The sequence below is a fragment of the Sturnira hondurensis genome, unplaced genomic scaffold (assembly GCF_014824575.4).
Source record: "Sturnira hondurensis isolate 20B ecotype Veracruz unplaced genomic scaffold, ASM1482457v3 Scaffold0006413, whole genome shotgun sequence".
Classification (NCBI taxonomy): Eukaryota; Metazoa; Chordata; class Mammalia; order Chiroptera; family Phyllostomidae; genus Sturnira; species Sturnira hondurensis.
The window spans coordinates 19,293,859-19,315,598 of record NW_028079044.1 but is presented as its reverse complement, the minus strand read 5'-3'; the positions used below and the strand labels follow the sequence as shown (position 1 = coordinate 19,315,598).

General features: G+C 51.3%; 1 protein-coding gene across 2 annotated transcripts in view; it reads right to left on the bottom strand.

Annotated features, from left to right (window-relative positions):
* Positions 1 to 21,740, bottom strand: part of ADD2 (adducin 2) — a 95,870-nt gene that overhangs the window by 8,573 nt on the left and 65,557 nt on the right. For both annotated transcript variants that reach the window (XM_037048138.1, XM_037048139.1), the window contains exons 5-15: positions 20,898 to 21,049; positions 20,405 to 20,485; positions 17,024 to 17,173; positions 15,494 to 15,637; positions 13,515 to 13,613; positions 8,991 to 9,167; positions 7,277 to 7,534; positions 6,354 to 6,473; positions 5,422 to 5,511; positions 3,447 to 3,594; positions 1,531 to 1,656 (exon numbers count right to left, since the gene is read on the bottom strand). In XM_037048138.1, coding sequence (XP_036904033.1) covers positions 1,531 to 1,656; positions 3,447 to 3,594; positions 5,422 to 5,511; positions 6,354 to 6,473; positions 7,277 to 7,534; positions 8,991 to 9,167; positions 13,515 to 13,613; positions 15,494 to 15,637; positions 17,024 to 17,173; positions 20,405 to 20,485; positions 20,898 to 21,049 — 1,545 coding nt within the window. The remainder of the gene's footprint in view (positions 1 to 1,530; positions 1,657 to 3,446; positions 3,595 to 5,421; positions 5,512 to 6,353; positions 6,474 to 7,276; positions 7,535 to 8,990; positions 9,168 to 13,514; positions 13,614 to 15,493; positions 15,638 to 17,023; positions 17,174 to 20,404; positions 20,486 to 20,897; positions 21,050 to 21,740) is intronic.

The following is a 21,740-nucleotide window of genomic DNA, read 5'->3' as shown; positions in this document are numbered from 1 at the left end:
CTGGGTGGCATGCTCTGTGTGAGTACTGGTGTGTGTGGGTGCAAATGGTGTGTCCTAAGTGTGTATATCTTTCAGGGAAGTCTGGTCCATGCATAGTACATATGGAATTGGTCATGAATTTCACAGCCAGGAAACCTCCTGAAGGCAGGGTTGTGAGTTGCAAAAGAAAAAAAATGGGGAGAAATATATTTCTTTTGGAAAAGTTCTCCCTCCCCCATTGCGAGTGTCGGAGTGAGTTAGTAAGCAGCCTCTCTATACTTACTACAGAGACAAGTATTCAGAATCGGAGGAAACTCCTTTGATGAAGGCACAAACGGGAAGAGAAAGGAAGACATTGTGGAGACAGGTTGACAACACCACGATCAGACACAATGAACACAAACAGTGGTGGGACATCTGCTTGGGGCTCTGGCCTCAAGTAGATGGGTTTCCTCTGTGCACCTGCTTGTGAGACAGCAATTCACCTATAGAGGGTGCAAAGGGGTCAGGCAATTCTGGAAGCTTCCACAAATGTGGCCATTCTAGCCAGGAGGGAGTCCAACAGGCCAACATGCTGCTGCTCACTCCCTACGTGGAGGCACAGCCCCCTGTCGTGAGGGCCCTGGGAACCCAGGGAAGAGTGTTCATGCCCAGGAGTGATTCCAGGAACTCATTAAAGACACTTTTATGATCTAGGTGCTATGGGCTATAATACTATCATTATCCCTCATATGTATTATTGACCATAACCGTAATTACATCCTACATTAAATCACCTTTACTCTTCCAGAGTATTTTTATCTACAACTTCCCAAATACATATAAGAACCTTAAAAAGGAGAAAATAGCAGCCCCATTTGACAGACAAGGAGACTGAGGCTCAGAGGTGATCTGATTCTCTAAAATTAGTGCTTGAATCATTATCAGTTAGCTACTGAGTTGGACCTGGAACTCAGTTCTCTAAACTAGTAGCCAGTGCAGTGGTCTGGACCTGGGCTACAGGTTAGAGTCACCTGAGGGGGTGGGCAGTCTTAAAACTCCAGGCTTCACTCCTCCCCACCCCTACCCCTCTGATTCCCAAGTACAGTGAAGGTTGCAAATGACCTCATCAGCCTCACCTGCGAGCTCATTGGAAATGCAGAGTCTCAGGCCCCACCCCAGACTTGCTGCACCAGAATTTTCATTTAACAAGATCCCAAGGTGATCCCCGGGCACACTAAGGTCTGAGCCCTGGGCTGGCACCTAGACAGGCCCGTCGGCCAACCCAGTCTGAGTTAGAGGTGAGAAGGCTGCGTCAGCCGTGAACTTATTCATCATTTGTAAAACTTGAAGGTGTATGATCACAGGCTGTGAATTAAACAGCCTTAAGTTGGGAACTTCTATTTCAGATTCCCTAGAAATGGCAGTGGGGAAAGCTTTCAGGGTAGACGGAACAAAACCTGTTGAAAGGCAGGTACCTGTCGTGTGCACACCTGCCTCACCTTCCATGCAGACCCCTCCCTCAGCCTGCGGATACAACTTCCTCCCTCCTGGCCTGTCAACTCAACTCACCATCTAAAGACTTGGAGGGAGAGACCACAGGGCTCTTTGTCTCCGACTTCACTGGACTCTGTGCAGGAGAAGCGGGTGCTGACTTTACAGGTGAGCTAGGCTCCTCTGCAGTGGTTTCTTTCTCTCCTGAAAATACAGAAAACCACCTCAGGGCAGAGGTCAAGCAGAGGAGAAATGGACAGAGAGAGCATGAAAAAAAAACTGCTTTCTTTTACTTGGTCCTCATTTTTCCTGGCTGGAGCTAGCTGCTCCCCTAACCGTTTGTTATTTCTGGTACATCCCAGGGGGAGCTAGTGGGAGGAGTCCAAGTCATGTTCTGTTTCCTCCACCAAAGCACATTCAACCACAGAAGCTGTCACCCCTGACGTAGATAGCAAGACTGCAGGAACTTTGCCACCCATGATTTGTAGGGGACAGGTTTGTCGTGGCCTGGCAAATGTGACTCAGCTCTGTATGGAAAACCTACAGATGCAAAGTGGTGGGCAGGAGCCAGATCTTCAAACTGAGTTTTCCCGTGGGAATCAGGCCTAGAAAATGCATACAGACTGTTATGGCTTGCTCTTGCTAAAACTCCATCACCCTGGTCTAAAACAACAAATATGTATTGTCTATCTTCAAGGTAATATGCAAAGCCTGTATGAGTTCTCCCAAGGACAGAGCTAATGAGCTCATTGTCATTCCCCTCTGCATGTTATTTTCATTTTCTTGATTGTACCTAAATGTAGACAATAATATTCTATGTGATAGATAATAAATCTTTCTCTGATGTAAGACCCCAGGAAAACAATAAAAGCCTGTCTAGGCAAGAGTCAGGGCGCTCCCCTCTTGAGGGAGTGGCCAAGGCACCATAGGCGCTCTCCCCTTGAGAGAGTAGTCGTGTCTGTTCCCTTTTTCCACACAGGATGTTGTCACCTGTGCATTCCACAACAGGCAGACTCTGCGGGTCAGGGTCTGCAACAATGATTTGGTGGCATGTAGCTCATTTTTATTTATCTAATTTACATGTTCAGTGCAAACAATGCCTGGGGATAAAAAGCACCATACTTTCCTACCTACTGTTTCAGATGGCTCATTAGAACTCTGAGCAAGCCAGCAAGGTTTTTCTTAGTGCCTGCTTGGCTCGTAGGAAGATGTCTGACTCTGGGTAAGGAGGGGGACCCTGCCCTCAGGGAGTGAAAGCCGAGCCTGGTGGACAAAGCCAAGAGTTGAGTTCTGGATCCTAGACTCCACGTGCTCCTGAGGCAGAGAGAAGGGACAGCTCACCGTAGCGGGTGGGGAGAGACAGAGTGAGACTCTTAGCAGGAGGGAGCTTTGAGATGGAGCCTGAAGCATAGATAACTCTGGATCAGGCTGGCCAGGAAGGGACAAGGGCATGAGCAAGGGCATATGAACGATCATGAGTATGAATATCTATCTGGGAGTCGACAGGGAGAGACGGGCTCAGCCAAAGATCCTGAAATAAACGAGGCGTGAGAAAAAGACATAAAGAAGACAGCTGGCGGAGAGCTTCGATTGCCTACAAGTTTATACCAGCTCTGAAAGATAATAATTAATAATTACCACTATTACAATTCTCCATTATAGCTAACACGTATCCAGCATTTTACTGGCCTGCTCCACATCTGCAGACCACACTCTGAGCACTCCACAACGTTAACTCGTTATACCCAGCCGAGAGGGTCGCGTGAGGTCCTGAAGACTAGGTGCAACAACGAGGCGCGTTACTGTGATTAACATAGTATTATGCTAGTAAGAATATTATTTGGTGATTGGGCGGGAAGGCGAAGTTGAGGACATGACAAGAAGCATTTAGAGTGAAAGCAGAGGCTACACTGAGCCCTGAGGGCCCTGCCTCTCTGGGCCTCCCCAAGCTCTCCCTGCCACCCTGCAAGATCCTGGAGCACTGGGTTCTTTACCTTCCATTTCCAGTTTCTTCCTCTCCACCTCTTTCTTGTATTCCTCCAGCTCCTGGTCAGTGAGTTGGCTGAAGGGGTTGGGCACTGTCTCCTCTGAATCATCTTTGGTATCCGCCTCGCCCTTGGCCATCAGCTGGCTCTCTGTAGACTGAAAGTTAACCACAGAGTGCGTGTTGCTCTCTGAACGCCGGGGTTGGGCCCAGGCCCGAGCCTCCTTTCAGACTCATGTGGCTGCCAGTGGTCTTGCTAGGGACAGCGTAGCATGCAGCTCCTTGGAAATGGCACAGGGCCTCAGGCTAAGGCTTGTTCACTCCTCCCTATGGCTACCTCACTCCCACACCCAGATTCTTTGCACCTGCCTAGATGAATGCGGGGAATCCACCCTCTGCCCTGCAAATAAAACCAAAGGATGCTCCCAAGCAGAAGGAAGACAAAGCTTTATTGCAGTCCTTCCTGCAGATGCTTGCAAGCCATCACTATGCAAATACAGTAGTCAGCCCAAATCCAGCAAGCAAAGGGTTGGCTCAACCAGCTCCATGCCAGCTGCCCCCACCATGCCCCGCCCCACCCCCCAAGGCAGCACAAGCTATAGCACACAGCAGGAAAACACACAGCGACGTCAGCGTTCTCAGTCCAACCTGTTTGGCCTATTTTGCACAGTCATAAATTACAAGGAACCAGCGTCCTAAATCCCAGATCTTCAACCGCCTGTATTGCAGGTCCCGTGGGAACACTGGCAAAATCACTGTTTCACCACCTCTGTGGAGCCCCTTGCTCTGGGGCGCTCACTAGCTGGGTAAGTTTCTGTAGCTCAAGGCAGGGACTAAAGTTCAGACTCCACAGTCCTTTTTCCTAATCCAGCATCCTCACCTTGACCTTTGGGAATGCAGTTCTCTGAAGGGCAATGGCCCCTCCAGGCCATCTCTCCCACGGGCTCCTTCCAAAAGAGGGCGGCAGCACTGGGCCTATCTTAAGGAATCATGGGGTTCAAAGGAGAGTCCAAGACCAGGATTCCAAGAAGAGGGACTCCAAGGAGAGCATTTGGTATAAATAGCAAAGTTGGGTGTTTTTTTTAAACAATTTTGCTCATTGCCTTGAACGCTCACCTCCGCCCTGTACATGCAGCATTTCTGTCCTTGATCCTGTGGCACGTTTGGCGTTCCTCGGCTTGGCTGAGTTGAGGTGGGGGTGGGAGTGGGTGCAATGATATAACCTGCACAGTCCTCCTGCCAATGGGCACCCACCTGTGGGCTGCAGCCTGACCAGAAGTCATGGCATCACCTCAGTTTGCTCAGCCAAGCGCAACGGTTCCTGTGTGTCCCGCTTCCTCACTGCTGAGGAAGGTGCCACACCCACTGCCAGCTTGTGATGAGCAGCAGTTATTTTCAACATGAGCCAGAATTCTGACCTCCCCCTTTCCCTAAGCACAAGACAAGCACTGTTCTAACTCAAACGTGGACACGACTTTACACTTTCTAACTCTCTATGGGTTTGTGTGGGCGAGTCCTTGCCCCTATCATTGGTGGGAGCACCAGTCCTTATACATGCACCGTCCCTCTGAGAGCACATGGGCATTGTCCCAAAGCCACAACCTCATGATGCCATATCCACACAGAGGCCCGAAATGCTCAGGGTAGGCAGGCCTGGAGCAGCTGGGAGATGCCAGCCACACTTCTGGGATCCCCACTTTGCACAATACTAGTAGAGGGCAGAGTGGGATTATGTGCGAGAAGCGTAGAAGCCAGCGTCACTCCCGGGGCAGGCCGGGCAGCTGCTGCCCCACCCAGTGCCCATAGGACGTGATTAGACACTGTCCCTGGTCCTCACAGCATCCGTTTTGCAGCAAAGCACCAGCACCCAAGATCCCAGGGGAGATGGGCATGAGGACTCAGGGGTCCTGCTGCCCAGCCCCAGGCACTGAAGACGGGGAAGGCAAACTTGTTTCCCCTCCAGACAGGGGCTGCCTCTGCTGTACCGGACTTCGGCTCTTCTCAGCGATGACGCTGGCCAGGAGTTGGGACTGGGGTCCCGCTGACTTCACATCTTGTCGGTTTTGTTCTCGAATCTGTGTGGAAAAGGAAGGGGAGAGTAAGCTCTGTGTGTAGAGTCAGGCTGCGGAGTTTGGGAGGGGCATTCCCGGGGCATACTGGTGTCTAGTGTGGCCTGGGACATGGTCTACAAAGTTCCACCAGTGTGGTAGGAGCCTGTCTCCTCTATTTCTAACACAGTCCGTCCACTGTGACATGGTCTACAACATCAGAATCTCATGGACTCGGAGAGGTACCTGCAGGAGGTGAAGAGTAAAAGGCATGACAATCCTTGAGGAAGATTCTCAAATTTTAATGTTCCTATGAAGACCCTGAGGGCTTTCTTTAAAATACAGATTCCTGAGGCCACCCCACACCTACTGAAGCTGACTCTCATGGGTGCAGGTGACCCAGGAATCTGCACGTTAAACAAGCACTACAGAGGCTCCCTGGACCACACGGTGAAACCGAGTTCTGTGAGTGCATCTGACCAACTGGAGGTGCTCTGCTACAACCTGGGTTTTTAAGGTGACATTAGAAATAGAAGTGGACTGTAAAGCAAAGGTAGAAAAATAAATTTAAAGGATTTTGAGATCTTGGTCCAAAGGATAATAGTATAAACAGGATAAAATTCATAAAAACTCAATCTGTGGGCAGGTCTCTTAGACACATCTAACGCCCCCAGCGAGCACCCCTGTGTCGGAGGGTCCATCTGACGCCGCAAGTCCAGCACTCGGCACAGAGCCGGGAGCAGAGCCAGGAAACAGTGCTGTCTTTCCCACGAGACCATCAGGGTGTCGGTGAGCCAGGCGCACCCTGACCCTGCCCGCCACCACTCTTGAGGGGAAAGAGAAGGCCAGACGACCAGTCACCACCCTACCTTGTTCCTCATGTCCAGCACTTCTTGGGGGTCGGTATAGAGAGGCACGAATTGGTTTGGGTTTTCGATCCGTATTGGCATGCCGCTGCTGGACTTCTCCACCTCGTCAGCCTTCAGCCACTGAACACACATAAGGCCGGGGGGAAGGCAAGAGAATAGGCCCACTCGTCCTCCCCCAGGCTCTGCCCCATGCCATCTGGGCCCATCGGCCTTCATGGAAGGTCAGGAAGCCTTATGCATACATGTTGTGATGTCTCCCAGAGCAGATGGGCAGCAAATGGCCCAGCTGCCAAAGAAGGCCCCAGGCCAACAGCCATAAAGAACTCCTAGGAGTAGGGGTCGGAGTCTTGGTAACCAGCACTGACAGGCAGGCAGCCACTCGAGGAGATGACTCCACGTTAATTCGCAGGGCTTTATTTTTTTGTGAAGAGCTACTCTATTTGGCTGCCAGCTACTTCAATGTTAATGAAAAATCAGATTAAGTGCCAGAGTGTGTGCGTGGTGGGGAGGACGACATAGTAGAAATGAATACCCCACCCACCTCCTGGGCCTGCATCAGATGTGCAATTCAAGTGTTGGATACCCATCCTTGAACTTGCCAGAATTCCCCTCTAGATGTGGGAGCCAGAAGCAAAAATCAATTGCCCCTCCCCTTTAGGCTGCTGGGTGTGACCTGGTCCAGCCATCCTCTGGACCTAAAAACTCCGTGCAGACGTGCACAATACAGGTGATCCGAGGCTCTCTGGGCACCAACAGCTGCTCCCAGGCACCTGACAGGAAGCCCTGAGGGAGGCTCATACTGACACACCCAGGGCAGACTTGTTCTGTCCCCCTGTTTCAAAGCTGCTTAACCCATAAACATAACTAAGCACTCCCCCTCAACCCTGGTCTCCCCCAGCTGGAGACCCCTCTGCCCGCCTTACGGTGGTCTTGGGCCGGGGGCTGCCCATGCTCCTCTGGACCTCGTCGGCCACGTTGACCCGCAGGTAGGTGTTGGGCGTGTTGAGCCAGCGGGTCTTCTCCTTTTGCTGCTTCTGGGCGTGCTGCCGCAGGGTGGGCACCGGAGTGCCGTCCTCCTCGAACACGAAGGCTGTGACTGTGGCTGGGATCTCCACCTCGCTTTTGTGTTTGGTCTTCTCTTGAACAAAGGGGTAGCGGTATGTGTAGCCTGTCCTGTAGCCCTAAGCAGGACAAAAAGAGAACCACTTAATGTGCGGAAAGGGTCTGTATGCACCTGCGTGCCCACCACACACCCACCCACGCACTTCACCCCCTTCTACCTAACGACTCAGTTCAGACCTAAACCGCCACAGTACAACGTAGACCTTGCTGCTTCCCTGGCCTGTTTCTTGGTGCCCAAACCCCTCCCTCCCAACAAGCCCTCTGATCAGGCTGAGAAAATCCTAGTGACCTTTTGAACTCCGCAGAGCTCCTCACCTAAACACAGCTCCAACTTTTCACCTGGTGCAGTGGTTCTCAGCTCCGGCTGCACATTACAACCACGTGGGAACTTTTAAAATGCTGATGCCTGGCCCTGGCCGGTGTGGCTCAGTTGGTTGGAGCATCATCCCATAAACGAAAAGGCTGTGGGTTCAATCCTGGTCAGGGCACATACCTAGGTTTCAGGTTTAGTCCCTGGTCAGGGTGTGTGTGAGAGGCAACCAAATGATGTCTCTCTCAAACATCGATGTTTCTCTTCCTCCCTCCTTCCCTCCCTTTCCCCTCTCTAAAATCAATAAGCATGTCCTCGCCTAAGGAGGAAAAAGCTGATGCCTGGAGACCTGCCCATTTCATCACAGGTGATGTGGTCTGGGCTACAGGGATTTAAAGCTCCCTGGCTGATCCTAACTGTCAGCCTTCCCACGTGAGCCCTGAAACCTGACTCACGAACATCCCTGTCTCCTAAGCGAGACCACATCCCACAGAGGCAGAGCTCACTGCTGCTCGGCGAGAACGAACACTTGGGAATCTTGGCAGCTGACAGAGCGATTCTTAGCTCTGCCCCCTCTTCTCCAGTTCGTTTTGCTCTTTTTGGGGTAACTAGTAAAATTGGACATTCTAAATTTCATTTAATAACCACTTGAATCTGTTGCTTTGCAAATTGTTGGCGTTCTCTGTCCACTTTTCTGCTGAGATGCTTTTCACATGGATTTGTGATGTCTCTTTGCAGGACTTGGTCTGTCGCAGGTGTTGCATGCAGCTCCCCCCGCAGTTTGTCTTTCAGCTTTGAGTTTTTATGTAACCGTATCGGTCAACATTCATCACCATGATTTCAGACTTTCCCACCATGCTCGACAAGGTTTGTCCCAGCACAAGAGCATCAAAAGTATTGATCTCCATTCTTTAATGCTTGTACGAGTTTATTTTTTATGTTTTAATATTTTTATCCTCACCTGAAGACATGCTTATTGATTTCTAGAGGGAGGGGGAGGAAGGGGGGAGAGGGGACAGAAACACTGATATCAGAGAGAAATACTGATCGGTTGCTTCTTGTTTGTGCCCTGACTGGCACGGTGAAGCTTTAGTATTGTAACCATGATGCTGGCGATTCGGATGACCGCCTAGTGCCTCGTACTGACTGGCCCAGGGGCTAAGCCTCAACAGGCTGGCCTCGAAGCACAATGGCAGGAGACTCACCAGGTTGTCCAGCATCCTCATGAGGGCCTCAAATTCATGTTCCCCCAGCCGGCTCTTCTGCATGGGCCCGAAGGTGCTCCCGGCCCACTGCACGGAGCCCACCTCATGGGGCCGGCGCTTCTCCTGCTCTAGGAGGATGAGGTTCTCCACTCCCCCAGCGCTGGACAGAGCGGACACCTGAGGCAAAGACCAGAGAGCCCTCAACTCTGGTGTGCACATGTGCATGTCACACACACATCTGTGCACTTACCTAAGTTCACGGGTGTAATGGAGAGAGGGCACAAGAGAGGGTTAGAAGCAGAAATGGGCTGGAAAATCAAGCTGTATTCAGCTCTTTCCTCCCAGAGGAAAAGCCCCCTCCCCCAAATTTGCTGGGCACGCCCCCAGTCAGGGAAAGAGTGATTAGCGGTTTCTTTTTTAATGTCACTTCTCAGAGATGACAGAGGACAAAGCAAGTGTTCAACCTTAAGAATAAACAACGCGGAGAACTGAAAGTTACCTGGGTTCAGATTGTGACTTTCTGGGGAAGGTGGGAGAATGGGATTGAAACGGGGTCTAAAGTCTTGTCTGCAATATCTTATTTCTTAAGAGGAATAGATCTGAAGCATAAAGGCTGTTAATATTTGTTAAATCTGTGTGGTGGGTAGCAGGTATTTACTGTTATAATATTCTCTTCATTTTGTTGTGTATCTGAAATATCTCCTACTTTAAAATGTCACTTGAGAGAAATAGGCTGGCATCTGTTCAGATCAGTGAAATATGAGTGCAGCCCGACGGGCTGGATTCCACAGTGGGGTCCGTCAGGCAAGGAAACCCAAGGGCAGCAGGGGAAATGCTGGTGGTGCGCAGCTGGGCACTGTGCAGAGGTGGCAGCTTTCGCCAAGGGACTGAGAGTGTTTGTCATGCTGTCAAGTCTCCATGGGGAGGCGACAATACAGGGGGTCACAGGCAACAGACTGAGCATTAGGGCAAGAGGTGTGTATACAGCAGGCGAGTTTAGAATGATCCTAAAAACATTCAGCAATCTAATTCCCTTATTTTCTAATTCCATGCTCATCGAATAGTACATTCTCTTTACTCCTCATATCTACCCCTCAGATATAATTCATCACCATTTAGCTTCCTGGGCAATTTCAGCTACAGAATGGAGCTGAGCCAGGATTTGTGCGGTGCCTCAGTGCACAAGCATTCCAATTAGTGTTTGATGGTCCCCACAGCCTGCTTGTTAGGGGGGAACAGCTCCTATTATATAAGCCTTCAGAGTTTCAGTTTTTGTGACAGTTGTTTCTTTAATGAAAATGAAAGGATGTAATACTTCAGCTTGCTGACAAACACAGGTCTGTGATTCCGTGAGGATCCCAGACACACCCTGGAGCCTGTTAAATTACCAGTGTAACAAATGGCCCCTCTGAGACTTCTGGGAGGTCAGCCAGGCCACCCTCCCAAGGTGACCCCGTCACCCTGTGAAGAGGAGGAAGCTGGAACTCTCATTGTCCACATTCTTTTTATCCAAAACAGGTGTCTGATGGAAGGCTCTATTTTTAACTTAAAAAGATGACGCTATGCGCTGGCAAACAGAGACCTTAGGGATCATTTAGTCCATCCTCCCACCAGCAGAAAGAGTCCTTGTCTGATTTCCCCAGGAGGTGATCTGCTCCATGCTTGGTGAGGTGTTCTACTGTCCTGCCGCCCGAGTGCTCGAGGGTCACAGTGAGCGGACAGAGATCACAACGAGTCGAAATCTGCTGGTCCCCATCTGCGCTGTGCAGCCAGGTCTTCTAACCCTGAAGACCCTCATGCCCAGCACTGAGGCTGAGCTCACGGAATGCACCCTCAGAGGTGGTGAATTCCACCTGGCTGATCAATTTACCTAGTTCATCCCAGACTCCCGTCTTGCTCAGGCAGAACTTAAGCCTGTGACCTGAAACCCTGAAGAGAGGCCCTGGCCTGTCAGCTGACCTTTCCCACCAACCCCCACTGACCCGAGAGGCAGTCCAAAGCAGTACAGTGTTTAGGAACCTGACTCAGCATCAGGCTGCCTGGGTTTGAATCCTGGCTCTGCCACTTACTTACTGTGTAACTTCGGGCTTTACCCTGTCTGTGCCTCAGTTTTCTCATCTGTAAAATGAAAATAGTACTGCCTAGCACATGAGGATTATTGAAGGTAATATTTGTAAAGCTCTTAGAATAGCTCCTGGTGCGTGTGGAAAGCTGTATAAATATTTATGACAAATAAATTGTAAGGTTTTACCACCTTATAATTTATTTAAGGAAGGAGGAGAAGCAATATGCTTTGGATGCTGGTCACTCATGGAGGAGGAGGGAATTGCCCACATCCTTGCAAGAGCTGCCTCCTCCCACCTCCCTCTTCCTCCATCAGTTTCCATGGTAATGGGTAGCAGATGGAAAACTGCCTGAGCTTCTTTCCATCTGCCTGTAAGCAGAACAGAGAGCTACCTCTCTCAGCTGGGGGTGACCCAGTTTCCTGGAACCCCAAACTGATGGGGAGCCAAGAGAACACTGTCCCAAGAGAACAAAATAGGCTTTTAGCCTTGAGTCACTAAAATGACCACAGTCACGTTTGCTCACTTGCCAGAGTCACTGAGGGAGAAAACTAGACCCACAATGGAAAAAGAATTTCAATGCTCGCCATTCAACCAGAAATGACCCATCCAGATGCTGGGATCCCAACAGCATCTGCAAACTGCCAGTACCTGGGATCTTCCATGCCTTAAACCTCTGGTCTAGCCTTGCTGGGTTTCCTTCCACACCTCCAGCTTCATTTCTCCTCTAGGAGCCTCCTTGCTCCATCAGCTCAAGAAAACCCCTGGAGCTTTTCTGGAGGGTTATCTACCCTCACCGCCTGATGCATTGTAACCAGATCACATCAAACCAGTCTTGACTGAAAAGAAAGTGACAGTTGGCAGAGCCAAGAGAAGCAGCTGGCTGGCTGTCAGCTCTGCGCTTTCATCTCTGTGTTTGCTACATGGCCATCCTGCCTTTGGCTGAATTGCACACTGCCCATTTCTGAGGCTCTGGAGCCTGGGAGGGACACACTTCACCGTGGGGGTTACACAGCCATCTCTCCCCATTCATTCTTAGGGCTGTGCTGTCTTTGCAGAGACAAGACCTATTTCTCATGAGAACCGCTTCTTCACAAGAAAGATAGGAAACTCGAAAAGAGCTCAGATGTGGGGTAGGGAAAGTGGGCATACCAGAGCTCTGCCATGTCCTGACACTAGTCAGGGGTCAGTGCTCAGGGTTAGCATCGCCATTTAGGGGGCAGGGAATGTCAGAAAGGCACTGCTTTGGTCGTATTTCACTTTCTCCTGTTCTGACCACTGTGGGGCTCAGAGGACAGTTTCATACCACTTCCTCTAACACCTCTTCATTACTGTTTTAACAACTATCCTCTCAACACATTCCTTTAAAAGCCATCGAGAAAGGCACCACTCGTAGAGACTTCACTACTGATGCTCCTGGAATCTAATCCCCTTCCCCGGCACTCCCAAGAAAAAGGCCTTCTTCCTGGGAGTCTTCTTCTCTGCCCAGACCAGCCAGGAGGGGCAGACGGGAGCTGACTCACCTGGAGCAGCTGGACCCTCCTCTGTCCACTGAGCCCCCAAATACCAACAGCAATGTCTCTCCTTTGTCTGAAAGGCTGTCCTCACAAGGACTCTACAGGCCCCACATCTGCAGCTGAGGAAATCGAGGCTCACAGAGGACAAGTCCCTGACTCAGGGGCACCCAGCCCAGAGCTGGGGAGGATGGAGCCCGGTCAGCTGCGCTGGGCCCCTACTCAGCCCTCCCATCTCACCACACCGAAAGGAGCGTGTCCTTGGTTTATCCAACACCGCCAACCTGATAAAGCTTCAGGATTTGTGTCTGACTTCCTATTCTTCTTCAGCAGCTCCTCTAGGTGTCCCATAATCACAGACACTCCCAGGGATGAGCTCCCTGTACACCACCTTGGGGTGCCCTGGTGTTTACCTGCCATGGCAGCCCTCCACCTTGCCTGCATTTCACTTCTTTTTCTGGACTTCACCATGTTCATGGTATTGGAAAACTAGCCCCTCAAAGGAAGGAAGGAAGAAGGAAGGAAGGAAGGAAGGAAGGAAGGAGGGAAAGGAAGGGGAAAGGAAACCTGCACGTGTGGTATCTATAGGCCATAGCCAGGTGTAACAGGTATACCCCAGGCAATCCATGAGCATGGCAAGAACTTTTATCTGCCCTGTTACAGTTTCTCCTGCTGTCCCACCGATGAGCTCAGACAGCTCCCCATTCTGGCACTGACCCCCTAGAGCTGGGTGTTGGTTGTTAGACAATGATGACGTACATTTAAACTACACAGCTGCTTCTACGTGTGAAACTTTAGAAGAATAGTTGGTGCCACGACAGAGAAATAGAGGATGGACTTACAGGACTCCCTGAGTCACAGCTCATGGGGTGCGGAGGGGGTGGCCTTTGCCCGCAGGCCACTGTCAGAGCCTCCCCCCAGAGTCCCCAGGGAACTCGCTCACCTACCTGTACCTCACATGCAGCCTGCAGGTGGAAGATCTTATAAAACGCCTCCTCCACGGTGTCCCCTAGAGCAACCACGCCATGGTTTCTTAGCACCAGGATCTGTGGAGGAGCAAGTAGCCAATTAAAACGTTAAGCCTTCCAAACTTCAGTCGGGAGGGAGAGGTTTTCCATGCCCGACATGGAGCACCCTTCCCGCCAGAAGGAGCTCCTTGTTCCTTCTCTGCACACAAACCCCTCACAGGTAAAATCACATGTGATTTTAACAACCCGAGACATAGAAAAAAATTTAATAATTTAGACAGACAAAACAGTTTGGGCAGTGCCTGGGTCTTTAGGCCTTGGAGATCTTAGAAGTCTGAAAAACTAGTGTTTGTGTTAAAGTAAATGAAATTATTTGGTGTCCAGTATGAGTATCCAACCTCAAAAGCAACTCTTGCCCCTGTGAATTGGTCAACCTGGGAGTCAAAACCCAAGGGGTGGCTCTCTTGGAGGTGACTCTGCAGAAACGGGGGAACCTGTGTCCCTGATGGCAAGTCATGGGACCTCTCTGGGCATCAGCTTTCCTCTGCGTGCACCCAGTGAGGTCCCAGCGGCTGGAAGGTCCAACAGTTCTGTGAAAGAGGTCACAGTGACCGTGTAATCTAACTCACTGGTTTTACACTAGAGGAAATTGAAACCTTAAGAAATTAAGAGACTCCCACTATTCAGGGACAGAATGAGAACTAGAACCCAGGTCATCTCCCTGTTGGTGCAATGTTTCTGGCTCAGCCAGGGGACGGCAGGTAAAAGGAGGGAAAATCTGGAAAAGAAGTTATCCCAAGGGCTTGACTCCCCGAGGTCCAGAAGCCAAAACCTCTTGGTTGGTTGTGTCCCCGAGAACTCTCTGAAACTGGCTGGTGCCCACATGGGAGCTTGGACGTGGGTTCGTGTACTGCACCTTTCCCTGCAGACCTGGGCTGAGGCCTAATCACCACATCCTCTCGGCCAAAAACAGCTGGTTTCCCTCGGAAGTGCCAGAAACATGGAAAGAGACAATGACTCTGTCCCACAAGAGACTTCGCAGAAAACAAATGCCCCATCTTTCAAATTCTCGTAACAGTTCCCAGAGGTGAACATCTCATTCCTTCCCGGGCACAGCTCACGAGGCTTGAGAGAAGGTCGGGAGAGAAAGGCAGGGGCTTCTCCCCACGTCACAGATGGGAAGACAAAGGCTCTCAGATGGGAGACGGCAGTGCATGCCTCTAGAGTACGGGGTCAGGTGTCCATCAACCCAGGTTTGGCTCCTATACCTCCTGTATTAAGCGAGCCACCCCGATTATGCACTGTCATAAAATAAGACTTTAGACTTTAACCCACCGATAATGAGATTTGGTTTTTATCTGTCAAGTTAGGGGAAAAAGTGCTAACATACAAGTGTGGGGAGGCCACAGAGAAGCAGCATTCCCGTTTACTAGATGTTGTGGGGCAGGAGAACAATTCGGCCGCGGGACATAAGCATTTTAAAATGTATGTCCATAGAAATTAACCCTAAGGAAGTCATCTCAAGCATATACAGGGATTTAGGTGGAAGGATTTGCATCACAGTGCCGTTTATATCAAGAGCTAATTTGGGGAAAAAAGCCCTTCCAATGTCCAATCACAAAGGACGGTTTGGGCGAATGGTGGCACAGCCATTCCTGCAATGAGATAAAATTTAATCCTTCAAAATAGTGATGCAGAAAATATTTCATAACATATAAAGGTATTTACCATATATTGCTAAGGGAGAAAAAGAATATATTTTATGATCCTAGTTTTATAAATACATGTGAATATATTTGGGGGTGTGTACCAGAATCTGAAGGTATTATGACAGAGAATTTTATCCCATTATTTTTATTCATGATTTCCAAACATCATCTAATGAGCATGTGTCACTTGTGATGTCAGCTTTTAACAATCCCTCCCCCAAACATCTCCCCAGAACAGCTGAGCCGAACCTTGCAGGTGGGTCCAAGGCACTTCTGCAGGTTGATCCGATCTGCTTCCTGCTCCATTTCGCCATTGAAGTCATAATACGCCATGTCCCCCACCAGCAAGGCATTGTGGGAGACAGGCAGGAGGCCCCACTTCATGGCTGACACCTTCAGTGAGACAGCAGAATGGTTAGCACCTGCAGCTTCCAGCACCTTTCCTCTGGGTGGCACGGTCAAGTTCTAGGGATGAGTGTGGAGACCAAGCACGAAACAGGCACTCCCCCTGACTCTCTTCCACCGGGCTGGGGTCTTGCTTTCTGGCTGTTTCCACCACTGTCCTTCCATCACAGTTTTCACAGCAGCCATGCCACTATATCGCCTTCTAAAATTGCTGCAAAGAACGCACTGCAGAGCTATTGCTGCTGCCAGCCGCCTGCTGTGCTCTTGCCCTAGGACTCCGGGAAGAGGTAGGGGAGGTGGAGTTGGCAGCAGGCTGGGGCCGAGCAGGGCCTGGGTCCCCTGGGGTGGGCTGGTGAAGGCTTTCAGCCTTGAGGTCACTGTAGAAATAGCCAGGACTCCTCCCTTGACCAGGGAGGCCCACTGTGAAACCCCATTTTACCAGCAATGAAGCAATCAATGAGGGTACCCAGTGTAACCTTCGTGGCCCATGCCCTGCCTTTTATTAAAAGTAAGGAGAGGTTTAGAAGAGCCTCTTGGCCTCCTTCACTCATTTTGCCCCATGAGTAAGCCCAGGCTCTGCACACTTGGCACAAAGGCATCATCCACTCTTGGTCCAAATTCTGCAAGGTCTCAGTGCTCATAATGCGTGTGCTTTGCTGAGGAAAGCACAGGCCAGTGACAAGTCTGCTCTGCCCTGGAAGTGTGTGGCCTAGGGGGTAGGTATGACGGAGTACAGTGGAGATGACCAGAACTTGTTGTCTGCTGTCTTTCCAGTTAATGTGGCAGTGTCTTAGGTGTGTGTAGAGAAATTAGCAGAGACCACGAGGGGACAACCTGCTCCTTGGGGAGGGTCTTTATCCTACTCTCTCGCAGATTTCCTTGCCCCATATCCAGGTCTCAGCCCACCTGGGCTGTGAGAAGTGGGCAAGTCCAGGTTCCCAGCATCTATCCAGATCCCTTCTCACCAAAGCCTGGACTGGGGGAGGTGGGGATGGCACTAGCCCTTGGCCAAATAGGCCCTCCCCAAGTAGGGAAACTGAGGAGGGGCCATCACCCAGGTAAGTGGTGCCAGTCTGTGTATGTGGCAGGGTGGGGGACGCAGTGGGACAGATGTTCCAAATCTCTACCTTCTCTTCCTAAACCAAGGCTTCTGTAGTTAGAGAAGTGGAGATGGTTAGGGTCCCCACGTTGGGCGTTCCTTCTCCTCACTTTAGCATGAGTTCCAGGAAATCTTTCCAGAATGGTTTAAATGATGAGAGTGTCCCTGGCTTGGGGGTCTTACATCTTTGCTCAGGGGGAATCTCAGAGAAGCAGGAACGCGGGGCTGCTGCTGGGCTCAGCGGGGAACGTGCTGGCCGGGCAGCCGACACTCACTGCTGCCGTGGCTGGCGTGTGCAGGTGGATGACGCAGCGCACGTCAGGCCTGGCTGCGTAGATGGCCGAGTGCAGAAAGAAGCCCGTGGTGTCCACTGGGAAGCAGCTGCTGCCCTTCTCCACCACCTCTCCCAGGATGTTCACCTTGATCTGGGCCAGAGAAGAAGAGAGACTTATGGCTGCTGGACACTAACTCTCCTGCCCAGAGGGGGGCCAGCACATGGCTACCAACTGGCACTCATTCCTTCATCCCACCCAGCGATGGCTATGCTTGGGGTTGGGGGAGAAAGAGACCCAGGCTCAGTGAGTGCTCAGGCTAAGGGGGGACATGGGGGGTTGAATTCAGCATGAAAAATGCTGCAGCAGAGTTCCTCAAACCTCAGTGTGCATAAGAACCACCTGGAGATGCTGCCAAACGCAGGTGCTGATTCAGTTGGCCAAGAATGGGCCCGAGAGCCTGCATTTCTGACAAGACCTCAAGGGTCACCCAGGCTGCTGCTCCACAGACCACACTCTGAGCAGCAAGGGGCTTGAACAGAGCCATTCATAGAATTGTCTAAGAGCCGATGGGAGGCTGGGAGGAGTCTTTGATCCTGGTAAGACACCCATTTTACCCCAGCTGGGTTTTAAAGGACAGGTAGAAAGTATTCACTGGTTTATAACATGCTTTTGACTCCAAGGGGCTAGTAGGTGTAATGGCTAAAACTCATGCACTCATGTGTGAGTGTGTGTGTGAGTGTGCATGCATGCACAACTGCTGATGGCTCTGTCTGGCCTGGCCCACAGTGAGGCTGTGGTGTCCCCTGCGTCACCACAGAGAAGGTCACGTTTGACAATGACACAGCAAGACAAAATACGGCTCCGTAACCATCTCTAAGCACAGACAAAAACAGCACTGGGCAAGCACAGAAACAGCAACACACCACTCCTGGCCCACAGGAGACCCTGGAGCTTCTCACCGACAGGCACTCCAGCCTGCTCCCTTCCCCTCACTGAGCCCTGCCCTCCCCACATTACCAATCTGAAAGTGTACTGGCCAAGGCAGCACCCCCTCCTCAGAACACCCCCCAAATCACCCGACACAACCCAAATCCTGAAACGAGTGCCCTCCTAACATGCCCCCTGGTCTGCAGGGTGCAATCAACCTGCCGCTGGTGGTTAACCTCATTCACTAACAACAGGCATTCCCTGGCGTTGTTAACAAGCTACATTTGTTTCTAAAAATCACGACAGCTTTGGCCCCTAAAACTGTACCACCACGGCATTCTCAAAGCAGCACACCGGGCAGTGCCACACTGCCCACCGCCGCATGCCAGACGGCCCAGCAGGCAAGACGGCCCCAAAGGAAGGGGCGTGCTGCTGACATCTTGTGTAGGGGCAGCATCAGCTCCCCTCTTACAAAGTTCTACTGTGAGTGAATTTTACAGAAGGAACACGCTTCAAAGTGGCTGACCCCTGGGCGTGGCAGCACCTCTCCCACCTCGGAGACCTTAAATCTGTGAGTGTCCAGCACCGACCCCTGCTGTCCCTTCAGCCCAGCGCCCCCACTCCCTCAGAGTTGCCTCTCTGGGGTGTCCTCTCTTAGATCTCACGCAATCCTCACCTCAGCCTTGGATGTGTGATCTGTTGTCACTTAAGATTCTCTACAGCCACTGCCCCATATAGTGCCTTTTTGTCCAAATGAGACCAGTCCCCGCTTCAGGACAGCACAGGAGCACGGGGCTCGGTGTGTAGATGCTTCCATAGAGCAAATTTGAAAAAACAAGCCCAGCACCAGAACACGCTTAGCACAGGTTGGTTTTCACACACACACACACACCCCCACCAGACAGGCTCCCTCGTGCAGTACACAAGCACACACACCCCGACCACCTCGTGCCCTTGACCTTCAGACCTGTATCTCTAAGTCATATCTCTTCTGAACAAAGGACAACCAAACGCCAACTGACTTCCTTACCGAACAACCCACCGGTTCCTCAAATTCAGTCCCGCACCCCCAACCCAAATGACCACCAGGCGCACTAAGGCTGCCGGCCCAGAATTTCCAGCTGGCTGACTGTGGTCACCCCAACCAGGGGCATGACGTCAGTTGCCTCCACACAGTTGTCAGCGGGCACTTCCTACAATGGAAACCAGACTGCTTCACTTGCCTGCTGACAGTGCTTCAGAGGTTTTGCGTGTCCAGGAGAATAAACCTCCATAATAGGCCCACGGTGCCCTTTAACTGCCGGTCCGTATTACCTTCCCAGCCTCCCCTCCAGACACACTATGGGAGCCAGACTCAGCACCTGACTGGTCTTCCCAAGTGCACCAGGACCTGGCATGCACTTGATGCACACTGCCCTCCTGCTGAGGACACGGTCACCTCTGCTCAGCCTTTCCCTGCTGCCCTGGTCTAAGACTGCTTATCCAGTGAGCTCCTGAGAACTCCACTCCTTCATCACCTCTTCAGCCTAGAGGCTCCTCCTTTGCACTTCCTACAGCACCCAGTGAGCCCAGGGCCCCTCCCCCAGGCTCCCCAGGCTTCCTTCGTCTCCATCACGCACTCTTCAGTTTGAGTTTAACCACTGACTGCCTCCGCTCATCCCCCCACCCCACCATGCATGCCTGAATTGTGACGTCCTTCTGTCTAGCGTCCCTGTATGACTCTTCCATGACCCCCTTGGGTGGCCCTGAATGAGTCACTTACCCTCACTGGGCACCAGCATCCTCTCCTGCCTGTAAAGTGGCCTGGTCTTTAACCAGAGTCCTGGACTGAACATCTGAGTGTGTCTCAAGCCTGGCGGAGACCCCACGGTGGCACCTCCTCTCCCAGGTCCAACAACTGGTACAGGAGTTGATGCCCATGCATCTAAGAAACAATGGGACTCTTCTACTTCTAAGACAGTCCTTTCTACCGCTCTCCTCCTTACACTCAGAAATATTTCTTGATTGAAACCACTTTCTGGAAGCTTCTCCCTACCATACCTAAAGGAGCAAGAGAATTGAAAGGGGCCCCAGAAACTCCCGCTAATGGCACTAGACAAGTCTTGAATTGCTTTGGGACAAAGCATTGGCTGCCGTTCTACTGTATCTCCCATCCAGACAGTCCTCCCCACTCCCAGTCTTTGGGGTACAATCCCAGGCTCAGAGGACCAGGCCCATCTCCTCTCCCTCCTACTGAGCACGCTGCCTGCACCTCACATTTGGGCTTGTGGTGGCATCGTGCTCTGGGCACTCTGTTTGCTCTGGTGCCCGTGAGTCTTCTTGTCCCACCAGAATTTAAGGTCCACAGGGGACAGGACAGCAGTGGATAACCTGGAGGTGCCCTATCACTGTAGGAGCACAGGGGTACTGTCATTTTGACAAGGAATGAGCGGCGAGACGCCAGACTGTACTCACCAGGCTGGATGCCGTGACCTCGCTGCAAGAAACTCCCTTAGGGCTAATCAGGAAGTGGTCCTGCTCCTTGCTGACTCTCAACTGGGGGAAAGACACACATTCTCAGTGCGGGGAGAGGGGGTCATTTCCAAGGACATTCTGTTTGAATCCCCTCTTCCCCTGAGTCCACTACACCCAAATCTTCTCTCAAGGACCTTTATCTCCTCTACCCCCACCCACGAGAGATACAGGGAACTTGGCCTTTACTTGGAATTAGAGAAATGGAGCTATAGGAAGAATCTCTTGGTGGTCAAGGGTAGCCACAGAAACAGGATCCAGGAGTTCCCAGCTCCCCATCCAGGAAAATGTCCACTGGCCACGTTATTTCAGGTGACTGCAATGGTTAGAAACCTTGGCCAAAGGCCACCAGCAGGGCCATGGCCCTGGCAATAGTCAGGAGTGCTCCCGTCAGATTCTGTGGGGTCCCCGCCCCACTCCGAGACACTCTCCTCACCGTGACGTAGGTGTCGCTCAGCTGGGCCCAGCCATAGAGGTCCAGGAGTCGGTAGACGCTGCTGATCTTGCACCGCATGAGCCTCTCCCCCTTGGCCAGGTTCAAGGAGTCGGCTGTGTGGAGGTCGTTGATGGGCGTCATCATGGAGAAGTCTGCAGGGGGACAGGGCAGCTCTCAAGATCAGGGATTCCCATCTGCACCCCCCTCCTTGCCCTAGTCCTCTCCAAATTCTCACCGGCACTACAACTGCGGGAGAGACTTCCACGGGCAGGAAATTCAACATTCCTTCACCTTCAACCAGGAAGAGAAAATTCAAAATTCCTCTGCTTGTTTTGATAAGAATGGCATTGCTTTTGCTCAAAAAATTATGACAAGGCTTAAGATCACAGAATGAAGGTTTCTCCAAAGGCCAAGCTTACCATAAATCCTACAGATGGATGCCACATAAAAGCAAGAATAAGTTTCTGAGTGCAAATTTGGGTATGTTTCATCAGTTAGCTTTCATGAAGAAGTTACTAATCATTAGATCTGCTATTCCCATACTGTTTTAACTACACCACATGATAGGGCTTTTTTTCTGGTTTGGAAACAGGGCAGTTGGAATGCCAAGTCAGATAGGAAGTAAATTCTTCAACTTTTGTTGACGAGTCATAAACTTCCAGAAGTCAGTGTGGTTGTGGTTGGCTGGAGGGCTCCCGGCCTCAGCAAGCCTCATCTGCTCCTTTCTGGATGTGAGTATCTTGGGCCATTATGGTTTCTCTTTGGGAATTTGGGGGGCTGGGGTAGGGATTTGGAAATGAAGCCAGAGTGTTTGGAAGTCTTGTCCTCGGGGCACCCAAAGGG